Source organism: Grampus griseus (assembly GCF_964374135.1).
Source record: "Grampus griseus genome assembly, chromosome: 11".
Lineage (NCBI taxonomy): Eukaryota > Metazoa > Chordata > Mammalia > Artiodactyla > Delphinidae > Grampus > Grampus griseus.
Window position 1 is genome coordinate 2,065,766 of NC_139005.1, and position 26,984 is coordinate 2,092,749.

General features: G+C 39.2%; 1 protein-coding gene across 2 annotated transcripts in view; it reads right to left on the minus strand.

Moving 5' to 3' along the window:
• Nucleotides 1-26,984, minus strand: part of ERC1 (ELKS/RAB6-interacting/CAST family member 1) — a 394,109-nt gene that overhangs the window by 337,244 nt on the left and 29,881 nt on the right. For both annotated transcript variants that reach the window (XM_082665275.1, XM_082665274.1), the window contains exon 2: nt 22,333-23,157. In XM_082665275.1, coding sequence (XP_082521401.1) covers nt 22,333-23,001 — 669 coding nt within the window. In that variant the 5' untranslated portion in view covers nt 23,002-23,157. The remainder of the gene's footprint in view (nt 1-22,332; nt 23,158-26,984) is intronic.

Here is a 26,984-nt window from a genome sequence, read left to right on the forward strand (position 1 = left end):
ATGCATATACCCATTTTATTTATCCATTCATCCATGATGAACATGTGAACTACTTCCAACTTTTGGTTATTGTGAATTTTTTCTATAAACATGCATATACATGTACTTGTTTTGAGTGTCGGTTCTCAGTTCTTTTGAGTATACACTTAGGAGTGAAACTGCAAAGTTATATGGTAATTTTATGTTTAGCTTTTTTGAGGAACTGCCAAACTGTTTTCCACAGTGCCTGAACCACAGTGCCCTGAACCAATGCAGGGGACATGGGTTCGAGCCCTGGTCTAGGAAGATCCCACATGCTGCGGAGCAACTAAGCCCGTGTGCCACAACTACTGAGACTGTGCTCTAGAGCTCGCGAGCCACAAGTACTGAAGCTCACGTGCCTAGAGCCCGTGCTCTGCAACAAGAGAAGCCACCGCAATGAGAAGCCCGCGCACCACAACGAAGAGTTAGCCCCTGCTCACTGCAACTAGAGAAAGCCTGTGCGCAGCAATGAAGGCCCAAGGCAGTCAAATAAATGACTTAAATTTAAAAATAAATAAATAAATTATTATTTTTAAAAAAAAACAGTAAGAAAAAAATCCATTATACTCCAACTGAGGAAAACCACTGAAAATGTTTTGGTGGGTATCCTTGAAAACATTTTTTCCTATGCTGAAATTCACCTTTAAAGAAAAAAAAAACAAAGATTATAATGCTTACCACATACCAGTCCCTATTCTAAATGCACTATGTATTTTAACTAATATAACCCTCACATCTCCCCCATGATGCACTATTATTATTTTCATTTTACAAATAAGGAAACCAAGACACACAGAACAAAATTAACCTGCCCTAGGTCACTTGGATCATAAGTGGCAGAACCACCCAGCAGTCTGACCCCATAGTTTTGTGCGGTTTTTTTGCAGGGGTTTTGGGGGGGGGGTTATTTTTGGCTGCATTGGGTCTTCGTTGCTGCGCATGGGCTTTCTCTAGTTGCGGCGAGCGGGGGCTACTCTTCATTGTGGTGCGCGGCCTTCTCATTGCGGTGGCTTCTCTTGTTGCAGAGCACAGGCTCTAGGCACGCGGGCTTCGGTAGCTGCAGCACGCGGGCCCAGTGGTTGTGGCTCGTGGGCTCAGTAGTTGTGGCTCACGGGCCCTAGAGCGCAGGTTCAGTAGTTGTGGCGCATGGGCTTAGCTGCTCTGCAGCATGTGGGATCTTCCTGGACCAGGGCTCAAGCCCGTGTCCCCTACATTGGCAGGCGGATTCTTAACCACTGTGCCACCAGGGAAGTCCTGTGCTTTTAATACTATATTATAATGACTCTATACCGCCTCCAAAAAAATTGACCATTGTATACCTATATACCATTTGTAATCCCCTAGTATATTATGAATATCTTTCCATTCCAATGACTTTCTTAAAATCCTGAAATTGTGGGACATATACTACATATTTTGATATACTGATTTTTTAAAGCTATATATAAAATATCAAATTTGAAGAAATCCTTAACATTAATATTCTGTTCTTATGAATAATCCAATTCTTGAAGCTAGTCTAGGCCAAAATACTCTAGAATTCCACCCCTACAAAAATTCATCTTTAAGAAACTCCAGAGCATATCTATTTCATGATAACACGCTTTTAAACTCCTCAAATACCTGTCACCATTTCTTTCTCTTTCTCCTCGCTCCCCTTTCTTAAAAAAAATCCCTCAAAGCACCCAGCATATTACTGGGCGTTCATAGTAGGCACTCAATAAATATTTATTGATAGACTGGCTAGACAATGCTATGTTGGATAGAGATCATGCAGAAACAATGGTCATCTTGTGAGAGTGAATGCAGCTGGACCTCCTTTCTCTCATCAGGAAACCACATGGATCCCCCAAAGCAGTCCATCCAGATAATGCGCAGTGACACACCACTAGAGAAACAGCTAACGCTGCCACTCTGCGTAAATGCTGGACTTTGACTGCACTGAGGTCAATAAATACACAAACAGGCAAGGTACAAACCAAGAGAATTTTTTTTAAAGTGGGGTGAGGTGAGAATCCCAGTAACACACAAATGACAGGCAAAAACAAAAATCCTAAAGGGCTTGCTACACGCAGTCCTAGCCAATTCCAAGTGCTCTGTGATGTGTGTCACACCACAGGGCGTGCCCAGGTCCTGGGCATTTGGCCTTAGAGCAGCCCCCTGCAAAGAGGGAAGGCAGCTCCCCATGAGCCTCAGATTTCAAAGTCTGGCTAATCCTCGTGGATTGAGAATCATGATGGTTCAAACTTTGAATACAGAATTTTTATAGCATATAACATTCAAGTAATATTCTTTGTGAATTTTCAGATCCTTATCCATGAATAAAGGGAATTCAGTTTAAAAAATAGTAACCTATATATTTTTTCTGAATCTAGAAGGCCAGGGCACTAGAGATAACAAAGGTACTATACTTTGACATGCAAATTACTGGAAACACTTGAAACATGAGCAAATACTGCCTAGAAAGGCAGGGGAGCTTGAAGACCACACTCCCATTTGTAAGGGAAATAAAGGTGGTTTCCAAGAAAAGAGACCAAATTCCCAGACTGTATGATAACTGAAGCAGACACCTCAGTAATGTGCAAAGTCTCTACTTTTGTCTTCTACATATACTTAGTATGAGGGCTCCAAATGTGAGCTTGCCTGCTTGTTAAAACAAAAACAGAGAGGATTATTCTCCTAAGGTCTACTTTGTGAGTGAAGATAAAGACTTGTAACAAGAGGGAACAAATAATCCAGGAAGGAAAACAAACAGAAAGAGTCTGGAAGAAAGTAGAAAGAAACAAGTGTGTCAAGAGGATAATTTACAGGAAATATGTGATATTTAGAACAAATGAATAGATAGGTGGGTGGATGGGAAGGAGGGAGGGAAGGAGGGAGTGAAGGAGGAAGACGAATTGAAGCTCTACAAAGCTTTTCATCAAACAGTCCATACTTTGCAAAGCCACATACAAATCCTCACTTCAGAGAATGGTGAGGAAAACTCACAGAATCTAGCAAGTTCAGGGAATCCTGTTATTAGCTTCAAGATTAAAAAATATATAGAAATGATTAATAATGCCCTTCAGAAGAATATAAAAACAGCGTAATTTCAATCCCACGAAACTAACTTGGCTGGGGGGGGGGTGTCTCTACCAAAATGAGCCATCTATTTAAAGCAGGAGAAAAAGCTAGGCTAGACTAATCAAAACCGCTTTCCCTGTTCCAGAATCAAGTTGACAGCACTAATTATGAACTCAGTGTTTTTTCCTCATTTTGTACAAAATGTCAGTTATATTTAAGGAAAAACAAATTGTTTTAGAACTGAACAAATGGTACAGTTATCCCTTCAGGTTCTAGGTTCCTATGTTTTCACAGCTGTCACATTTTTACACCACTGTACAGAGCAGCTTACCCTTTCTCCTCCCAGATGTCGACACACAAATGAACTCCGCTTATTAATTCTGTCAACTATTCAAATAAACAAATTACTTAAACATAAAACAGGGTACTGTGATTGCATATGACAATCTCACTTTTAAATATATAATACTTTTTGATGTTCTTCTCAGATTGAGCATATAATCAGGATTGTACTTTTTCTTCTGGCCTTATTTCACTTTGTTGCCTAAAAGACTGATCAAACAAGTTAACAGAATACAGTTACCTCTTCGAGATTATGGTAGTTCACCCCAAAGAGCACTGATCTCAAGTCCCGAGAAGTTGCCATACTTCAGGCCTTGTAAAATTGTGAAATAAGTTGAAATTGTGAAATACATTGGAAAAGTGTGAAATAAGATACAGCAGCCTATTAAGACCAAAACGGGAATACTAATTCATAAGGAATATTTCTCTACACACTGCTAACATTTGCTAATTCTAGGTAATGTATACTTGGGTTTGTGCTTGTTCTATTATTTTTAAATTTTCTGGATATACATAGAGAAAACAAATCTACGTCTAATGCTCAAGGTTTCTAGCTGGGTTGACTAGATTAGTGTTTCTTCAAGTGTGATGCTGGAGCAGCAGCAAAGCATCACCTGGGAAACTGTTAAAAGCATAAGTTCTTGGGCCCCGCCCCAGGCCCACTCAATCAGAAACTCTCAGGGTGAGGCCCAGCAATTTGTGTTTCAACAAACCCTCTAGGTAATTCTGATGCACACGTAAGTCAGCACCATCTGACTACGTAGAAGATCTTACCATTCACCCCGAACAGAAAACAAGAGAAGCAGGCTGGGGCAGAGAAGATAATCAGGATAAATAAAGAGCCTTCGTGCTTTACCAACTTACCTTCTTTTCCCTCCTTCCTGCCACACCCCTAGGTGGCCACTGTCTGCTTTCTAACTCTCCCAGATAAATTTATTTAGCACTCATGAACTTATGCTTCTTAGTCTGTTTACATTGTACTTTTTTTTTAAATCTCTAAATTCTCAGCTCAAAATATACATTACAATTACCTGGGAGAATGTTTTAAAAATACTGATGCCCACTGCTTCCACCATATGAGGACACGCGAAGAGAAGGCAGCAACCCGGAAGGGGGTCCTCGCCAGAACCGACCCTGCCATGTGACACCCTGATCTACAACCTCCAACCTCCAGAACTGGGAGAAGTAAATGTCTGTTGTTTATTTAAAAAACAAACAAAACTGATACCCAGGTCGTATCCCATACCAATTAAATCAGATTTTCTGGGGCTGGGGACTGGCCAAAAGTATTTAAAAGCTCCCCAGGCAATTCTAGTGTGCAATCAGCAGAAAACCACTCAGTCTAAATGAAAGTTTTTGTCTCTATTTAATATATTTCCAAGTATGATGAGGAAAGTACTTGTATCAGAATCACCAGGGGCACATTTCTCAAAATGATAGTTAAGATAATCTTCAATGATACATACATATGACCTTTTTAAAAAATAGCTATGTATTTACTTTTACAGGTTTGTTTTTTTTTTGCAAGTGATATGATTTCCACATATGGCAGTGAGAATTTCATTTTAAAATGCTTACATTTTTTTAAAGTGTGCCAACTTTTTAAAAATACTAAATAAGAGAATAGCACCAGGGATGGGGCAAACATTGCAAAGAGGCTAAGGGAACAAAAAAGTTTGGCTAACCTTGACCAAAGTGCTTGTTAAAGATACAGATTCCTGAGGCCTACCCCACAGTCCTAAACCAGAAACCTGGGAGTGGGGTCCGGAATTTTACATTTTTATCAAGTGCTCCCAGGTGATTCTTATTCACTAAAGAGGTATTTTATTCTTATTCACTAGTAAGAGGTATTTCAGCCTTTTGCCACTAGGCAGAGAACAAGTTTGGATGTCAAAGGGAACCCTCTCATTCCATTCATTTCACTACCACCACTTCCTGGTCTCACAGGATGAGCCCAGCTACACCTGCCGGGTGAGGAAGAAGCAGTCCCTAGGTGAAGAGCCATCCTGACTTCCCATTCCGTCCCTTTACTGCAAGTCTCTCGGAAGCCAGAGCTCATTCTAATTTTGCTCTCTTCTTCTCACCTGTACATCCTCCTCAGCAACAGCCCTATGCCTTGAGCATTGCCACTCCAACAGACTACCTCTCGTCCCGCGCTCATTCAACTCTCCAGCTACCCTGTGAAGCTAACGCTTTTGAAATGTCACAAAATATTGACATAATCTAATCGCCCCAGGTTATATTTGTGCTCTCAGTTTCCAATGATAAGCATTCTCTATCCATTCAAATTGAAGTTGTTTTTAACTACTTGTTTATTGTAGCTTGGAAACAAGTCACCCCACTAGACAGAGGACTGAGAACAGGTTTCAGTTCACCTAGCAACTCTTATCCATTAGTAGTAGCCAGTGGTTCTCCACCTTGACAGCACATTAGCATTACCTGGGGGTCTTTTAAAACTCCCCACATGGAGGCCGCACCCCAGCCCCAATTAAATCAGAATCTCCGGGGGCGAGGGTGAGACCAGGCATCTCTCCCCCACCCCCTTAGGCTTCTCAGGTGATGCCAACATGCAGCCAAGGTTGAGAACCACGGAGCTGGGTTCAGCTAGCAAGGCTACCAGGACAGGCTTAGAAGCTGTCTGCCATGGGTGGGCAACGCTCTTGCCATTACTGCGTGAGATTCACTTAGCCAGATACAGGAGACTGACACGACAGAGACTTCTGAGGACAAAAATTCCAAGTCCCAACACAAATATTTAAATATAAGTTCAAAGCATATTTAAATACAAGTTCAATACCATACAGCACAAACAATTTCAATTATTTTTGGAGTATCTGTGATACAAATCCCTTCCATCTTCATTATACTCAGTAAAATTAGATCTATTAATTCAACATCCTGGACAGACTGCAGTCTAATATACTGTAAATCTTTTGAGTATGTGGAACTCAGATTTTAAAACCTATTTTGTAATAAATATGCCACAAAAATATTTACTATACAACATCAAGTGAAAAGTATACTCTTAAAAAAAGTAATAACATTCATTTTACTCTTGGTGTGACAAAGAAATGATGTTTAATTTTAGGAAGCTACAATTCTTCTAATAAATGAAAACCTGGTAAAGAGAGTCACAGTTGTATCCACTTCCTGCCATAAATGCCAACAGCAAGTACATCCAATTTCAAGTTCCTCTGAAGCCAGTGAGTGGGCAGAAAAAAATCATAGCCAAAATGGGAAACACATGGCATTCATTCTTTGAAAAAAAGTCAGCAGTGGATTACAGCCAGGAGGGAAAGCCATCTGTCACAAGAGAAGGAGGTGGCAGTAGCTATCAAGGACTAAAACATGCCACCTAAACCGGGGCAGGGTCAAGTCTTAGATTTTAATTCCAGCTAACTCTTGTAATAAGCAACAGTTTTCAAAATTATTAGTGTCAAATTATGGATGGAATGGGTAAGAAGAAGAAAAATCTACCAACACAGTTCAATTCTACCAACATTGTTAACTCTTGCCTTGCTATGAGGAAGAGCAACAACATAGTAGATGGAAATCACACACACGTAAAAATCAGAACAAGTCAACACCTGGACAACTTCCATTTGCTCTAGTATAAAAAGGACTGGCAGTTTTATCCGCGCTGTATTTCTAGCCTATAAACACTGGCCCAACATGAAAAAGGAGAGCAACTTTCCGAACAGGAGAGTAAAAGTGAACCCAAGTCAAAAATCACCTTTGCCACTGCCCCACCCTTCACCTAGCCCTCCAGCCACCCTAGCCACGCCCAAGCCCTGCAGAACACTGGAGCTCCTGCTTTGGGCTCCACCTTTAAAAAGGTAAACTCTGGGCTTCCCTGGTGGTGCAGTGGTTGAGAGTCCGCCTGCCGATGCAGGGGACACGGGTTCATGCCCCGGTCCGGGAAGATCCCATATGCTGCGGAGCGGCTGGGCCCATGAGCCATGGCCGCTGAGCCTGTGCTCCGCAACGGGAGAGGCCACAACAGTGAGAGGCCCGCATACCACAAAAAAAAAAAAAAAAAAGGTAAACTCTTTGGGCAACTTCAAAGATTCAAAAAAATAACCTTACTGAAGTGTCAGGCCTATCTTCTCTACGGTCCTAAACCCACTAAAATTGGTTTCAGATACAGTAGGCTTCTAGGCTTCAAAGGATCCCAACAGTGAGTATCAGTTACCATCATTTTTAAATCTCAAAATACAGGTGATGTTTAATTCAGATAAAGTGTAGCCACTAGGCCTCTATTTACTGAAAGCTGCATTTTATACTGTCGTCAGAATGTATAAAAGCTGTTTCTGAATACGATACAATATTTGTGAAATTATAATTGGTCACACTAAGTCCAGTTTAGTCCCTCACTTGCTAACATTCCTTCCCTCATTCTAGTGGTTTTTGAAACCTCACTTCCTCCCCTCAGAGCCTTCTTCCCTAAAAGGAAGACAGTGATTTCCTCTAGAATAGATTCAGCTAAATATCCAACTGCTGGTGATTCAATTTTTTTCAGACTTTGGCATACAAAGCCACATTTATTCTTTCCTTTAAAACGCCATTACATTTTCTAATTAAAACTCATCTGTTTGCGTCAACAAAAGTTCAGTTTTTAATATAATCGACTTGGGAGGTATACCTTCTGCTCCTTAAGAACAAAATAATAAATGTTTATGATGTCGGCGAAGAACACAGTTGCGCTCTACCAAGGTAATGGCTATTATTCTAATTATACCAGAAATTCGACAATACGGTCCAGGAATGGCCTTCACTATCTCAAAAGTTCAATAGGAGGACATCAAGAGTAGATAATCTCAATCAACAAACCTCTGGGAAAAATCTACAGAGTCCAACGAACAAAAAAGTTCAGGAATCATGAAGCAATCAATGTTGATTTCTTCATTCTACTCCTCATAACATGTTTTTTTTTTTTTTTGCGGTACGCGGGCCTCTCACTGTTGTGGCCTCTCCCGTTGCGGAGCACAGGCTCCGGACGCGGAGGCTCAGCGGCCACGGCGCACGGGCCCAGCCGCTCCACGGCATGTGGGATCCCTCATAACATTTTGAGCGACTACAGCATAAGGCTACTTCCCTCTTTTGGGAAGAATGTGAAGAATGCACTTAGTGTCCTGCAGTGTCCTATTTGTTTCTTCTTCCTGACCATCTAGTACAGTAGGAAGGAGCACAGACGTGGAGCTCAACTTCTGGGCTTGAATCCTGCCTCTGCCACTTACCTGCTCTGTGACCTCGGGCAAGTTACGTATTCTCTCTAAGCCTCTGTTTCCATATCAGTAAAATAAAAATAACAGTACCTACCTCCATAAGATCGTTATGATGATTAATAATATAGGCAGAGCACATAAAATGGGGCCTGCTTCTTAGCAAACACTATACAAGCTATTACTGCTTTGAGTAGTAGTAGACGTTAGTTATCACTACTTATTCTGTTGTCTAAACCAGATGTCAGCAAACTTTCTCTGTAAAGGGCCAGATTAAATATTTCAGGTTTAAAGGACCATATGGACTCTGTCACAAATACTTAACTATACTGTTGCAGTGGGAAAGCAGACATAGACAATACACAAATAAATAAGCATGCCTATGTTCCAATCAAACTTTATGTATGGACGCTGAAGTTTGGATTTCATGTAATTGTCACATTCACAAAAACTACTCTTCTTTTCATTTTTTTTCAATCATTTAAAAAGGTAAAACCATTCTTAGCTTGCAGGGGATGTATGAATCCTCTGGACATGATTTGGCCCACAGACTGTAACATAAAACCCCTGTTGTAAATCAATGCATCTTAAATGCCAGTCCGTGACCAAGTTTCCACCAATCCTTAATAAAATCGTCACTGTAAACTTAAAAGCTACATTTTCTTGGTAAGGACTGTTCTTTACTCTGTAATTATACGATTCCAACTCCTTTGGTGTTACAGTGTTTTTCCTCTTATAAAATGATACTAAGAGTATGAGGTCATTTATCTTTTTTAATTGTCTTTACTTGACAATCCCATGCCAGGTCCACCCCCCTACTTTTTTGGGGGGCATGGGGGGGTGGTTGTTGTTTATTTCTTATTTTACTGGTGTGTGAACTCCAAGTCTAGGAATCATTAACCTAAAGCTTTCTGCCTAATCAAAACAAAGAGAAGTAGTGATATGTGTCACTGACACCTGCTGATAGTTAAACTAACCAAATTACAACTTTACCATCTGCTAAGCTGTTCACCTGAATCTCTTTTCTCGGCCCTTTCTCTTAACTTAACGTTGACTCCTTCCCAGAAGCATTTGGATCCTATGATACTTCCCCTTCTTGTATTTCCTCCTCCAACTAAAATATTCACATTTAATAAATGACTATGTACATGTTAATTTTTCAATAAATATTTTAAACAAGTATCTGCATTTCACTCAGTTGTTCTTAGTTGAAAATGCCACAATGACATTTTATTTGGCTTTGTAACCAGAAAGACCAAGATCTGTCACTTCCCAGATACGAGATGTGAACAGATCACTCTCTTGATTTTTAGTTTCTTCACCTATAAATGAGGACAGTATCACTTCCCTACAGGATTTTTGTTAGAATTAGAAAATAACATATGAAAGAATCTAGTATGGCATTTGTAAATGCTCTATAAAAGTAGTTATTAACATGTTCTTTGGGTTTCTACAGGAGGTACTCAGAGATGTATTTGACAACAGTGTCACTGTAAGACTTAATTTTCACTGACAAATCTACTACACTATTTTTAAAGGTACAGTAGATGATATATAAAAACCAAAGAGAACACCACATGTAACGCTACATTTTTAATGGCAGTGAAGTAATAAGAGATAATGTGAGCAAAGAGCACTTTTTAGTGACATATATTAATATTTATATAAAAATTTCAGCTAGAAAAAAGTAACGCAGGAATAAATAGTTTTAAATAAACACAAGTAAATATATATATTCTGTGTTGTCCATCCTCAAGAATTCTCCACTGTTTTGTAAAGGTTAAGTCTTCTTTATACAGTCACATAGTTTAAATTATTTACAGAGAGTTTTGGGTCCAACTAACTAGCCAGAAACTCCTTACCACAGAGATAAAACAGAGCAGTAAAAAAACCATTTCCAGCAATATTACATTCCTTTTGGGAAAGCACTCTATAATTCATGGATGAGTCATTGTGGAAATAAAAATGTTAAATAATGGGTAAGACTGTAACTGAAAATCCTGAGAGCTAATTACCCTACTCAAAGGTCCTGGTAACTCCTTCAGGAATATTAAGGCTACACTGGTAATAATTAGTTATCCAAATGAAACTTATTATCCATTGTGACCCACTTTCTAGAAAAACTGTATAGGTCCCATGCTACTGCTTCCCTCCTCACGGCAGATTATAAGATACATCTCACACTTCAAAACATGTTCTACAACATGCTTTGTATTTATGAAATACGAGACTTGGTTCCAATTGACACTGATTGCTCTGTATACCTATTATGGCATTCAGTCTTGTCCATAATTTTATACATATTATCTCCCTTAATCTCATTTAATTATCAACAATCAAAAAAGCATTTTCTCCATGTGACAACTGATGAAACTCACAAGAAAGCTCTTTGCTCTTTATATGCAAGCACTGATTTTATGCTGCCTACCTTGGAAAGGACATCAATAGTCAAGTATTTCTCATTCCCAGAAGGGCCTACCTTGGTTATGTGAATCAGTCTTGAACCAGGGCATTAAATCACAGTGAAGAGATTCTTAGAGAGAATTCCATTAGGAAAACTGACAAAAACAAATCAGATAACTGGTGGGACTTCCCTGGTGGTCCAGCAGTTAAGACTCTGCACTCCCAATGCAGGGGGCCTGGGTTCCATCCCTGGTCAGGGAACTAGATCCCGCATGCCGCAACTGAAGATCCCACATGCCACAACGAAGATCCCACGTGCCGCAACCAAGACCCGGCACAGCCAAATAAATAAGTTTTTTTTTTAAATCAAAAAACTGTAGAAGTAAGAAAGAATCTCTAGAGACCACCTTGTCCAACCCTCTAGGGTTTACAGATGAGAAAACGGGTCCAAAAAGATTAAACCATGTACCCATGGTCACACACCTAGTTACTACTGACTGGCAGAGCCAGGATCAAAATGAGAATGCAAGTCTCCTTTTTTAGAATCAGTGTCCTATCCACTACACCAGTGACTCCCAAGCTCATCAGACCCAAGGCCACCCTTCCCCTTCTTATAACAAGTATTTTGTAATGTGCCCTTTACTATCTTAAAATTCATAGATAATAAGCCTACCCTCACATGAAATCCAAAAATATTAATATAATGCTCTGTGAAAGAAAGATAAGGAGTTTTATAATAAAATAACATGTATTTTAACATGTGAAATGCTGACATGGGCATGTGCAGAGAGAGGCTGTTTGGTGGATGCATTGGTCAACAATGCAATGTTGCTGCTTACGTCATTCTCTAAAATAATAAAAACTCTACATAAAGTTCCAAACAAAACAAAGTTACGATCTTCCATCAACTTACACAGTAGTCCCAATGCTAGAAAATTCAATGTACACTACAGCTATTCAAAACGATGCTAATGTATTCATGCAGATTTATGTATATAGTTAGGATCTAGGCTCAGGTCATTATAAACAGATTTCTCATCTATACAAATTTTTGGCAAGACGTTTGAAAATCATATGGAATAAGGGAGAATTTTTCAATGCAGGGCTATCCTAAGCATTTCAGGGTATCTAGGAATCCTGGGCCTTCTCTACCCTAAATCCAAAAACTGCCTTCTGCATCCAAATTATGCTTCCTGCCAATGTTCCCAAAACTTTCCAATAACTGAGAACAACAAGTACCTATCACCAAAAATACCAAGAGAAAGTCAGGAATCTAGCCACTACCATTTAAGTAGATTCTCTTTTGACTGCTTCGTTTCTTGAAAATGCTCTGTACCATGGGTAGCATGTTTTCTCAGAGAAACAAGAAATATACCTCATGAAATTACAGGATAGGAAAGGTTGGAACTCATTAAGTATGCTTCTCTCCTAAGAATATGGCACCTATGCTAAGTGCCTATGCCCATGAAGAGCCATGTGGCTCATAGAATAAATTACCCATTACTCAGATTATCAAATCTATGAAAGATAATTAAAACTAAGAACGTTTTCTGAATATAGTCTTCTACTTTCTCAGTAGATTTTATGCCCTACACAACAAGTTTTCACTTAGCTCCCCAAAAAATGTTTTTCTTTGAAATAGAGTGAATGCTGTAGGACATTTATAATGTAAACAGAGCAGCTGTGTAAAAATAAATAAACAAAAATACTACGCTTAAACAAAGATGTATCTGTGAACAGCTAATCAAAGCAGATTTGCTTTCATTTTAATACCATTATCTCAGACCAACAACAGGAATGATACTGGTGTACAAAGAATAATATATATAAATACCAGTCCAAAAGTCTTTACAGATGGTATGTAAGTCATCTATAACATACCATTATTTATCTTTTTTTGACAATGAAAATACCTGAATTACAGACACATATCTCTTCCCAGATTTCACAAAACACAGAAGGAGAACTCAATATAAATAATGAAGAAACTGGGGCTTCCCTGGTGGCGCAGTGGTTGAGAGTCCGCCTGCCGATGCAGGAAACACGGGTTCGTGCCCCGGTCCGGGAAGATCCCACATGCCGAGGAGCAGCCACTGAGCCTGCGTGTCCGGAGCCTGTGCTCCACAACGGGAGAGGCCACAACAGTGAGAGGCCCGCGTACCGCAAAAAAAAAAAAAAAAAAAAAAGAAACTTAACCTGAAAAAAATATTTCTCAGTTATGCTTTTAAGGACACAGTTCTTCATCACAAAAGGCAAAAAAGGCAAAAAATGTATTGTGTGATAAACCAGTGGGTGACAACCTCTCATCATATCTTATGCTGCAGTATCAGAAAATAAAAATACATATTTTCTCTTTTCTTTTACCGTTCAGAGAATTTAAAAACCAAATCAAGATGAAACATACAAAATAATAGGCCTAAACATTCACAAGGTAACTTTAGCAGAAACCAGCACATATCGTGGGCTCTGCACTCAACAGCAGCTCCCTATTTTAAGTTTAATGGGTATTCCTCAAGCACAAACTAGGTAATTAAAAAGTTACATAAAATTTTCCATGAGAATGGCTTAAAATGCACTGCCTGCCAATATTCTTAGTCTTTAAAATTGAGCTCTCCTTCAGAATTTTACAATACTTTCTAATAGTTAAGCAACAGTAATACAGATTCCCACTGTCAAGGAATTCTTGATGATTTGCTCTCATTTTCAGGGCAACAAATTATAATGTTCAAGCACTGCTCACAAGTCAATTTTTAAAGTATGCAGTAGTTCTTGAAGAATTTAAGTCCTCCTTTATTTAAGGTTATGGATATTAAATGGATCCCAGAGAGTGAACAAATTTAAAAATCACAATTAAAACCAAAAATTGATCGATATATCCTTTTCCTTTTTTTAGTTTCTTCACAGTAAAAACTGGGTAACTGATGAGACAAAGAGGAATCCTTACTGCAAAGCATTCCATAAGGAGAATATTTACTGCTTAGACAACTATAACTACTGGCTAAGACAGCCCACCCAAGGCACCTCTCTAATGACAGAAAAATATATGCCATTAACAAGCAGCAACAAGAAGAAAACATTGGATCTTTTGACCTTTTTCAACTTGTTGCTATTCCTTTCACTGATGTTTCTACTAAGGGGTACACTACGTATTTCTAGAAGTCTATTATCCTCCTATTCATTATACCCTACAAAATAAGATACAGTGTGAAAAGAACAATCCAAGAGAAAATGTAAGTATTCTTTACATAGATCCTCTAAATCACTAAGACACTTTAATGTGAATGTTAATTCAGGAGTCCAAAAATTCAGGAAAGCAATTTACCACCTTAATAGTTTTCACATTGCTTTCAGCTTTATTTCTAGTTTAAGGTCAGTTCAGCAGAAAAATACAATAATACAAAGGGGGTGTTCAATATTTGTTAAGTCAACAATATTAAATATTAAACATTAAAACTAGTATTTAAAAACAGATGGGGCCTTCCCTGGTGGCGCAGTGGTTGAGAGTCTGCCTGCCGATGCAGGGGACGCCGGTTCATGCCCCGGTCTGGGAAGATCCCACATGCCGCGGAGCGGCTGGGCCCGTGAGCCATGGCCGCAACGGGAGAGGCCACAACAGTGAGAGGCCCGCATACCGCAAAAAAAATAAAATAAAATAAAATAAAATAAAAACAGATGAACACTTTCACAAACTTGCCAGAAAAAGGGTGGCATCTCTAACCACAGTTTATATCTGAGAACGCACAATCAAAACGATTAAGGATAGATCTCAAAGCAGGAAGTTTCATTCAATGCACATGGATAAATTCATTCCAAAACTTTGAAGAAGCACTTTTCCAGCTTTCTAAAACAGCAAAGCTTTCTATTATTTAATACTGTCTGGGCTGAATTTTGGTATTAGGTTTTATCCAGTCTTTTCCCATTATTTACTATTACTGAAGAAATAATAAAATTTCCTAAACCATGGCGAAGAAGCAAAAGCCTTGCTGATGTCAAAGACCACGACGTTTTATTACAACACAACAGATAAGAGAAGAGGGGTATTATAGCTAAAGAATAAACTAATCAAGACCCTTAGTGGCAACCTCTTACCAGAGTCAGAAGACCCCAGTAAGGCCTTTAGACTTGTAGTCCCTTCTGCCTGGAACATTTCACCCCCAAGAGTCACATCATTCAGGTCTCTCTTTCTCAGAGGCATAAAGCACTTCTGCTGCACACTGAAATACAATGGCTGTCTCAATGAGCACCATTTTAAAAGACTGAACTCAAAACCAATGATTATTCAGACTCAGGTATACGGATAAATTTTTCTCAAAATTTAAACTAACCTGTCAACTCAAAGACAATAACTGGCAATACTTCTTGCCAATGATAAAATCCGAGTTTCAAGGAAAACTCAGAATTTTGGAAAACTTGTATCTCCTGCCTGGTGAGCTTACCAATACTGGAAGACTCTTCTGATGAAATAAGAAGTGTTATTAACGAAAGAATTTTTTTAATCTGTCTAATGAAATGTGTCGACATTTGGAAGACCTACATAACTCAATGAACCAATATTTTCCAAATGACCAATACACAGTGTTACAAAAGCGGGAGAAGGCACATGTATTATTCATGTATGTCCTCTACATGTAAAAGATCTGTTCAAAGCGCAAGACAGACCAATTTATTTTAATGTAACAAAGTATGGAAAAGTCACTGATAGGATTTCAGATTCCACACTGCACTAACTGTAAGAAACTACCACTCACTGATGAAAATGTTCTAAAATTACATTATGGTTTTGATTGCACACCTTGCAGTAAATTTACTAAAAAAATTAATTGAATTGTACACTTAAAATGGATGAACCTTATGGCACGTAAATCATACCTCAATAAAGCGTTAAAAATAAAAACTACCACTTGTCAAATTTTGGCGTGGTTTCAAAACATATCCACAGGCTTCCCTGGTGGCACAGTGGTTAAGAATCTGCCTGCCGATGCAGGGGACACAGGTTCGAGCCCTGGTCCAGGAAGATCCCACATGCCACGGAGCAACTAAGCCTGTGTGCCTAGTTGAGCCTGCACTGAGCCTGCACTCTAGAGCCCGCGAGCCACAACTACTGAAGCCCACGTGCCGCAACTACTGTAGCCTGTGTGCCTAGAGCCCGTGCTCTGCAACAAGAGAAGCCACCACAACAGAAGCCCGCACACTGCAACGAAGAGCAGCCCCTGCTCGCCACAACTAGAGAAAGCCCACGTGCAGCAACGAAGACCCAATGCAGCCAAAAATAAATTTAAAAATATATATATATATCCACAATTATCTGAAAAGGCTTTTAAAATACTCTTGCCGGGGCTTTCCTGGTGGCACAGTGGTTAAGAATCCGACTGCCAATGCAGGGGACACAGGTTCGAGCCCTGGCCCGGGAAGATCCCACATGCCATGGAACAAGTAAGCCCGTGCATCACAACTACTGAGCCTGCGCTCTGGAGCCCGTGAGCCACAACTACTGAAGCCCACGGGCCTAGAGCCTGTGCTCCACAACAAGAGAAGCCACTGCAATGAGAAGCCACCGCAATGCGATGCCCGCACACCACAACGAAGAGCAGCCCCCGCTCGCCACCACTAGAGAAAGCCCGCGCAGCAACGATGACCCAACGCAGCCAAAAATAAATAAATAAATATTATAAATAAATAATAAAATAAAATACCCCTGCCTTTTCCAACTAATTTATATGAAGCCTGAGTTTCTTCATATACTTCAATCCAAACAACAAACTGCAACAGACCACTGAAAGCAGAAACAGATATGACAGTTAGCTGTCATCTATTAAGCCAGACATTAGACTTGCAAAGCTATTTTTCATTAAAAATGTTATTTATGTTAACATTTAATGTGTTCATTATTTTAAAATATATCAGTAAATATTTTTTGAATTTCTATTTTAGTCTCCAATATGGCAAATACTGATAGATAAACACCTACATCAACAAAAGCTACTTGAGGTTGCTTAATAATTTTTACAAGTGTACCGCATCCTGAGGCCAGTTTGAGAACTGATGCTAAAGGGGACCATACCTGAGTGCCTGAGGGCTCCTCCAAAATCAGAACAGTTCCAAGGGTGGTTTCAAAGCAAAATAGGTCCCGCATATCACATGCTCTGGAAGTATATGAGCCACTAGCCACAGCTAGGGATGGTACAGTATGCGCATCAAGGCTGAATTGTTTCTCACCTTCTCAATCTACAAGGTCCACAGATGAAATTAAGCTGGACAGGTGTCATTTCAACCAAGTATTCTCCACCAATTGTCAAAATGCAACAGAACTTACCATGAGCCTATTAGGTAGGAAAGACTGCCAGAACAAACAGAAAGGGAGGTAGTTTCAGTAAGCATTACTGCTGATAATATGGAAAAATAAAAGGAACACATTTATGTTAAAGACTAGCTTTCCAACTCCAGAAGGAAAAATAAATGTTTTTGGAGATGCACATGGCAGCACAAAAAGTGAGAAGAAACAGTTCATAAAAGATTTCTAATCTTGTCCTTAGGGAAGAACAGAACACTTTCAATATGAAGTTAATCATTTTCTTGCTGAAAGCACATTTCCACAGTACTTCTCTTTTTGACGAATTTACTCCAAATTCATCATGCAGAGGTACCTGATTTCAATGAACTTGTTAACTAAAACAAAATAAAGGACGTCTATTAGCAAAAGTTCGTCATGACAGGAATATAAACATTCACCTTTCTAAATGAAGAGTGACTTTCAGTAATCGAGAGAGTCACTCAAGTTATCTACCGTCAAAGAGAAATACCACAAGAAAGACAGGAGACCAAGACACAGACACAGCGGGTGAGAAACCATACATAAAACATGTGCCGTTAAATGGCTTCTCTCTTCCTCTCCACTCCTAACTCCCACAAGCCGGGACATTCAGCTTGGGGACTGAACTAACTAGATCAGTACAATTTCCAACATTAACAAGCAAACATATAACAACATCCCTGTGCCTGTACCTGAGGTCACAGTCACTAGTCTCTTATCTGCAAATGCTTACGAAAAACTTCTCCTCAAATAATGAAAACTAAATTCACCATTTCTTACCCTTAATCTAGTTCTACCTTCTAATCTCTAACCATTTATCATCAATGGCAAAAACATTTCCTCAGTCTCAGTATCACAGTTCATCAGTCTTCTCTCTTGCCATCACAGTCTATATCCAAATATCTCTTTGAAAATACTTCGTGGATGTGCACCTCCTTCCCCATTCCTTTTACCCAAATAAATCCAGGCCTCCTGCAACGAACTCATTCGCTTTCCCTGCCTGCCTTCCTTCAATCTGCTCTGCAGACGAGCAATAAAAGCTGCTCCTAAACAATTTTTTTGGTTATGTCATTCATTCCCTTGTTCGAGAACACCCTAGGGCAACTAACTTCCTGTTACTTTCTTCAAATTCTTCTTTGAATAAGTCAGATTAAGGAAGAAAAAAGTTACACACTTTTAAAGGATGAATTAAATTATACCTCAATAAAGTTGTCATAAAGGGAGAGAGGGAGGAAGCTAGGCCAGGAGCGGCAAAAGAAGGTGAGAGGAGGGGGAACTCTTTAAATGGCTGCCGGAGAAGTCACTGCAGGCACCCTGCAGAGCTGAAAGGCCAGGAGCACCCACACAGCTGTCTGAGGCATCGGGCCTCCCAGGAACCAATTCCAGTGACGGTCAAGCACTGGACTGTGAAACTGACTCTTGCATCAAACGGATATAGCTTTGTTAGAAAATACATTCCTCCATGGAGCCAGAACGTAAAACCTTCATATCTGTACTCATTTTTCCAGTACTGGCTTTCCAAAAAAAATACCAAAGAAGAAAGAAAGGGAAAAAACTTTCCTCTTCATGGCTGCCCGTCAAAACACGAGTATAACTAAAATGCCACACGTCTCTCCTTTAGAGTCCCCACAACCACTTGTTATAAAGCATGGTTTCCAGGCCCCTCCAATACTCTTCCGGGCAAATAGAGCACTGGTACATGATAGCAAGTTCCAGGGGCAGCATGATTTTAAAAAGTAAAATGGAACTATGACCTCCCTTGATCAATATTAGTGTAACTAAAAAAAGCAAGTTCATTTTCTGGTTTCTTTTGCACGAAAGAATAAAAAATGGGTTTCCCAACTCATATCTAAGCTGCTATCTTCTTAGATTCTGTAAATTAGCAAACCCATAAAACCAATTCTATCACTGAGATGAAATCACACACTAGACCACACTGCAAAATGTAACAGAGGGGAAAAAGAGACTGCAATCCTCTGGCAACTTCTCTTATTTCCTCACAAATAAGCCCTGTCAGGTATTTGTACAACAGTTTTTATTAGATTCACTGGATCATTTTCCATAATACTCCACTACATCCCAGGTAAGCAAATTTACCAGCTCTACAAGAAGCCAATTTCCCACATGCATTTATATACCTTCGCACATGAAAAATCCAATGGACGGGTAGCTTATATTTCTATAAGCCACACATGAACAAATTTTGCTTCTCAAAATGACTGTTAACTCCCCAAAAGGAGCATATCTATCTCACATTTGACTTAATTTTCTCAGGACATTCTCCACAGTGCCTCTAACACATGCCATTTCTGGAACGCCAGAAAAGATCAAATCTATCTGGAAAAGAGACTAGAATACCGATTTATCCACAATACTCTGAATAATCATTCATAATTCATCTCTGTGTTAAAACGGGATTATCAAAAAGAAAAGTTAAACAAATAGTCCAAGACAGAGATCCCAGATTTTGAAATCAGACGCTAAATGACAGTGAAACAATTAGCAACCTCATGAAAAAGTTTATTTAAATTCAAATAATAATGGCTTTCACCATGTAACAAATCAAGGTACAACCTAAAATTATTAAAATGTTAACAGTCACGAGTGTCCAAACAGTGAGAACAAATGACAAAACAAAGATTTACAGAGAGCAAGTCTCTTTTTTAATTTCTGAACTTCAAATTCTCTTGATCCCTAAATAAATAAAATCAAAAAATCAGAATCCTAAATAAAATCAAACTCCAAGAGCAAAAAAATACAAAAAGCAAAACATTAAACTCACTTGCCATACTGTAATAGTTTTTTAAAGGTACTCTGATCACACAAAATTCCAATGAAAGTGGTTTAAAATAATTATTTTAAAAATAAGCTTCCAACTAAACATACAGGAATATTACAAGGCATAATAACCAAAAAGAAGTATGACAGTATCTTTACTAGATGCCGGTTAGAATAAAATTTAAAAATATAAATCATCCAAAGCCTTTGCTTTGCAAATAACCAAGCTCACAGCTGGACTTTTATTCTTCATCAAGTAAACACACCAAAAGCCTTCCTCGGGCTTCCCTGGTGGCGCAGTGGTTGAGAGTCCGCCTGCCGATGCAGGGGACAGGCTTCGTGCCCCGGTCCGGGAAGATCCCACATGCCGCGGAGCGGCTGCGCCCGTGAGCTATGGCCGCGGAGCCTGCGCGTCCGGAGCCTGTTGCTCCGCAACGGGAGAGGCCACAACAGTGGGCGTACCACAAAAAAAAAAAAAAAAAAAAGACTTTCTCATTCTCAATTTTAAAAAAGAAAAAGAAAAGCCTTTTCCTGTTAAAACATATATTGTTCCATTTCTCCAACACCAGTACTTGAAAGTTCAGTAACAAAAACAGCTGGATATTTATTTTTGAAACAATCTTCTAAAAGGACTTCCTAATAATGAACCATACACATTAGGCAATTCTAAGCAAATGTGTTTTTTCATTTGATAGGATTCTAGACCAAGATCTCTGTGGTCCAATCAGATCAAACATTTAGAATGTGTCTAAATCCCCAATCTCAAACTGAAATGGGGAAATTTGTTTAATTACTGTAAATCCTATTAAACCAATCTTCTTTGTAAAGTGGAAAATGTCCAACCTCTGAGGGCTATGGAGGGTGTAATGAATGCAGAGTTTAATTAGGGCCCACTGCCGGCTCACTATAATCTATTAATTAGCATTCTCAGTTCTCTGTATCTCATTGCAGTGTCTCACTTTACTTTAAAATTGCACCCTTCATTTTTTGGACCAAAGTTATACAATTTTAGGATTGTGTGGTAATTATAGTGGGTGCAGGAAGAATACACTCCTGCCAGCACTGGTGTGTAATTAGGGCAGGGGGCGGAATCTCGATAAGGCATTGTTCACCCTCCTTCAGCACATATGGTTTTTTTGGCATCAGAGCTCTGTGGACTGTTTCACTTCCACCGGACTAAAGTGCTGAGTTCCCACCATAGTCTTTTCAGAAGATTCAAATATTTGCCTTTGAATGTAGCTTGATAATTAGAAAGGTTATTGTCACTGCTTTTTATCCACACAGCTTTTAAAGTATAAGCATAATTAGCTGCCTGAATTATTTGAAAATAAAGAAGTAAGCCAATAATTTTTTTTCTCGTTAAAATGGACTGGAAATTTCCAGGTCGCTGGATAATTAAAACCGTCTTGGTGACAGGCATATTTTCAGCACCATCAAAAAGGTACACTGGCTAGCTAATTCAATGATAAATTCAATAACCTCAATTTAACATTCAACTTCTACCAAAATCTAATTTATATTTTATATATAACCAATCACAGCAAGTTGCCTTTCTTCCACCTTAAATCCTCAAATTTGAAGAATTAAAGAATTGTTTTAAAAAAGGATCCTGAAGTTAAACTTTCCTAAATGTCAAGAGAAAGAGCTGCTACTCACTGTTGGTACTTAATAAGTATGTACAATGTCCATGTTAACTGTTTAAAATTAATTTCTGTTCTGTACTGTCAAGATATTGATTGGCCTTGTGATAGGTATTTTTTTTAAGATTGACTTTTTTAACATTTACTATGGTAAATCTTAACGCTATACCCCACTTAAGTTACACAGCCTGAACAATTTTGATAATGGATCTTAGAGCATGTGGCAAAATTACATTCTCTTAAGAAGTGAAAAAAGATAATGTATGCTGAAAGAAAAGAGGAAGAGAAAGAGAAGCTAGGGAAAAGAAACAAGCAAGAATGGTGAGCAAGCAGACATGGCAGCCAGAAAAAAATTAAAGCACAGGACCAATCTGGAAAAGGCGAAGAAATGGAGAGCACAAAATACTAAGAAAAACAGGAAGAAGGAAAATAAATGAACCAAGAAGGGAAAGACCTAAGAAAGAAAAGAGAAAGAATGGCTCATTTCATTTATGTACATGAATTGTTTCATAAATACAGAATACAGAAAGGCAAACATATATATATAACTAACCTGGTTTTCCTCCTGCACAACTCTATACTGTTCCTTCCAAATAGTGATTTTGGAAGCTTCATCTTTTCTCAGGGCTCGTTCTTTCTTCAGCTCTGGGCTCCAGAAGGTCTTGATGCTATTCATTGAAGAACTTAATTTGCTCTCCTTTACTTCCACATCCTTTCGCAAGAGATCATTTTCCCTTAATACTTCCTTCAGCTGTGTCTGCAGATCCATGATTGTGTTATCTCTTGCTTGACGAAGAGAGTGAGGAACGGTGGATGCCATGCTCACAGGAGGGAGGTGATGCTCTCCAAATGCTATGGTGTCACTAGCAACCCCACTGCTAGCTATATTGGGGCTACTGCCCATAGCAGTCATCCTCACACCATAAGGCAGACGTCCTCCAGAACGGCCAAGGGTCATGGTGCTTTTAGGTGTTTCCGAACCCACATTTTCATGGTCACTTAGGTACATAGGGCCAGAAGTGGCATAGGCAGCGTTTAAGGACTGGATATTCTCCATTGAAAGGGTTTTCCCACTGCCACCTCCGACACTGCTCCCAGAACTCCCTCCTGTACTATTGGTTCGACGATGACCCAAGCGAGGGGAACGTGGAAGCCGAGGTGATCGCCCAGGGCTCTGGTTGCTTGGTTCCACCTTCCCAACTGAGCGAGCACTTCCATACATGGTTGCAAGATGAATTCAGGTGCCAGGAAAGGTGTAAAGCAGAAAACAAAATACGGAACTCTGTGAGGTTTCTCTATGGCTATAAGTCTGCTGAAGGCTAATCAGAAATACCAGGTCCTCAGCTGCCCAATCTTGAAGAAATAGCTTACACCATATCTGTAATGAAAAGATCACACATTAACTCCTCCAAAAAGAAACATTTCCCCTCTCAGACACTTTTCATTGCCCCCCTTGAGCAAGACCTCCCCTTCGATCATCTATTTACTCCTGCCCCTGTCTACAGCGTAACTTATTTCTCAGTAAACATCATTGTAAAAACACTCAACATGTCTCGAAACTGAATACTGAAACCATACCAAGCAAAGGGAAAAGAAGAAGAGATAAGACTGTAAACATTGGCAAGAAAAGGATAAAACTCAGTGCTTGAATATATGATTTTTCTAACTGGAAAATCCAAGATCATCAGCTGACAACTACGAGAACCAATAAGAGAACTCACTCAACAAACTGCTTAGGCACAGATCAATATATACATATCAGTACTTTTCTGTGCACTAGTAATAACAACTGGAAAATGCAATTAAAAAAAGATCCCATTCACAAGAGCAACAAAACCATAAAGACACTTTGCTATATAAATATAACAAAAATGTGTAAGAATTTTTGGAAAAACTACAAAACACTCCTGAACAAAAGGAAAGTTATCCATGTTCACGGAGGAGAAGACAAACATTGTAAAGGTGTCCATTCTTCCCCAGCTACTCCACATGCCAATGAAAATCTCTACAGGATTCCTCACATAACCCAACAAGCTGACTCCAAAATGCAAATGGAGGAGTAAAGGTACTACAATAACCAAAATAATCTGAAACAGAAGAACAAAGGAAGATGTCCCCTAAATAGCAAGACACATTATAGGTCCATGATCCTTTATTTGCAATGCAGAAGTGTTTTAAAACTCTGAAAGTAAGGGGTTTTTTTTCTTTTTAACTTATTTAGTGGTAAAACCTGGCAGGATTTGATATGAGGTCACTTACTGTTTATACGTATCTCACCTAGTGTGATTATTCGTACACGTCACTGGGAAAACAATGTGTATGATTACAGGATACTGCATAACGCCCACTGGGCATTATGGGGAAAAAACCTGGACTCCAAAACCATATCTGACCCCTAGGATTTCTCATAAGGACTCGGAGCCTTTTAAAGCTATAGTGATTAAAACTGCACAGAAATGGCCAAGAATAGGCTCTAAATTATATATGTGAATTTAGTAGATGCTAAAAGTTAACATTTCAAAACAGTGAGAAAAGGACAAATCATTCAATAAATGGAGTTCCAACAACTGGTGCTCTTGGAAAAAAATAAATTACATCCCTACTTCACACAGTACACAGAAATAAATTCTATGTACATTAAAGATACAAATTTTAAAACTATTAAAAGTACTAGAAGAGGGACTTCCCTGATGGCACTGTGGTTAAGAATCGGCCTGTCAACGCAGGGGACACAGGTTTGATCCCTGGTCCAGGAGGATCCCACATGCTGCGAGCAACTAAGCCCGTGTACCACAACTACTGAGCCTGCGGTCTAGAATCCGCAAGCCACAACTACTGAGCCCGTGTGCCTAGAGCCCACGCCCCGCAACGAGAAGCCACCGCAGTGAGAAGCCCGCGCACCGCAACAAAGAGTAGCCCCCGCTTGCCACAACTACAGAAAGCCCGCGCGCAGCAACGAAGACCCAACGCAGCCAAAAATAAGTAAATAAATAAATAAATTTTTTTAAAAAGTACTAGAAGGGTTTTCCCTGGTGGCGCAGTGGTTGAGAGTCCGCCTGCCGATGCAGGGGACACCGGTTCGTGCCCCGGTCCGGGAAGATCCCACATGCCGCGGAGCGGCTACGCCCGTGAGCCACGGCCGCTGAGCCTGCGCGTCCAGAGCCTGTGCTCCGCAACGGGAGGGGCCGCAGCAGTGAGAGGCCCGCGTACCTCAAAAAAATAAAAATAAAAAAAATTTTTTAAAAAGTACTAGAAGAAAACGTAGGTGAATATCCTTGTGAACTTGAGTTAAGGTAGGGCTTCTTAAATAAGAAACAAAAGGCAAAAAAACAAAGAAAAATGACTAATATTCAATCATGTCAAAATGACAAAATACACCAAAAATTAAAAGAAAAACCAAACTCTTGGTGAAAAAATATCTAACATATGTATAAAGATTTGTATACAAAATATATAAAGAATTCCTACATGAGAAACGCCGAATTTGAAACAGCAGCGGTTAGATGGGAAGGGAATTTGCCTTCTGAGCTTGGGGGGAAATGTGTGTGGAGGCTTTAGCTTCACTTGTAAAGCTTTAGACTCACAGCACTCAAATGCTTCAATCTTTTAATAGGAAAATATGTTCATATTCTACAAGTACAGTAATTAAGACATTTTAAAAACACATATCATAGCTATCTACTTTCTACACTCCTCTCAAACATAAATCAGTACAGATCTAAACTAGGTCTCTGTGATTTCCTAATATCATTCTACCAAAGAATTGGCTTAGGTCAAGAAACAGATTTCAACATATTAAATAATATTTTAATATGCAATTGAGAGTGCAATCCAAGTAAATCACATGGTCAAAAGATTTTAAAGGGTCTGTATGTTTGAACCAAACTCAAACAAGTTAAAGATCTTCAGAAATATGAATATACTGGCAGTCTCGTCTCTAGTGATCCAGTAAAGATAGACCACTAAAGATAGACCTAAGGTAACAACAAGCAGGACAGGAAAAACACAGAGTCTGAACCTTCCGTCTCAGAAATAGCAATAGTACACCAAGTTCAGATATTGCAATATTCTACTAGTAATGTTAGGAAATTCCTTCCCAGGACTAACCTACCTCAGAAAGTAAACATTCCTTTTCATGATTAATCTGGACTGTAAGGTAGGTGACACACTACTGTTCAAGTGAACTCTATTTCAAGACCAAAGAGGGATGCAAAGTTTTTTATTTTTTTTAAGTCATCTGAATATTGCTTAAAATAAGAGAGCTATTCATTACCCAGAATCCCTTGAATGATAACAGAAGCTAACATACAGTAAGTGTTTACCATATGTCAGGCCCTGTGCTAAGAATTTTATAAGATTTAATTTAATATTTATAAGCCGCCTACAACACAGGCATTGTCGTTAGCTCCACTTTACAGATGAAGAAAGTGAGGCCTATAGGTGTTAAGTGACTTAGCTATTAAGTGGTAGGGTGCCCTAATTCCAGAGCCCTGGAAACCCTTAACTACTATGCTTATCCACCATCATCTGCTGATGTTAACACCTCAATTGTCCGTAGGATATTAAAGGCCTCCAGTTTTAAGGCAGGGTGTCCTGCTAATCTAGGACTCTAAACCTAAACTTTAAGGCACACCTTAGGTTTTCCATGGTGTAATGCTTCAATAATCACATTTATCTTTCTATTAAGGAGAAAGTCTTTTTTAAAAGATGGTGGGCAAAAAGAACAAAATAAGGAAAACTAACAAAATAAAGAATAATAATTCAGAGTCTCAGGAATCATGCCATCAGAACTTTAAAGTGCCACAGTCAAGAAAAAAATTCCCAACTGTGCTTTTGTGCAAAACTCTATTTTCCTGTAGTCAAGTAACTAAGCCACACTATTAAACAGGCTAAGATCCAGCAACAAAAATCCACATCGAGTTTTCAACTTTAGCGGGTGCACTCTAACATTCAAGCCACTTTCAGACCCAAAATGCCATTTGCATGTGGAGTCTTTTGTTGCTATCAGAACTATATTCATTTCTACAACAAAAGAAGAGAATTCACCAGCTCTGTCTAAAGCCCTCATTCTGGCTTTCTAATATGAGCTTCAGGGAAGACTGGGCTTCAAAATGTTTAATTACTTTTAAAAATCTGCCAGATCCATCACCACAAGATAATAATTCTTGCACTTTAAACAGCTAACAAAAAATAATTCCGACCAGA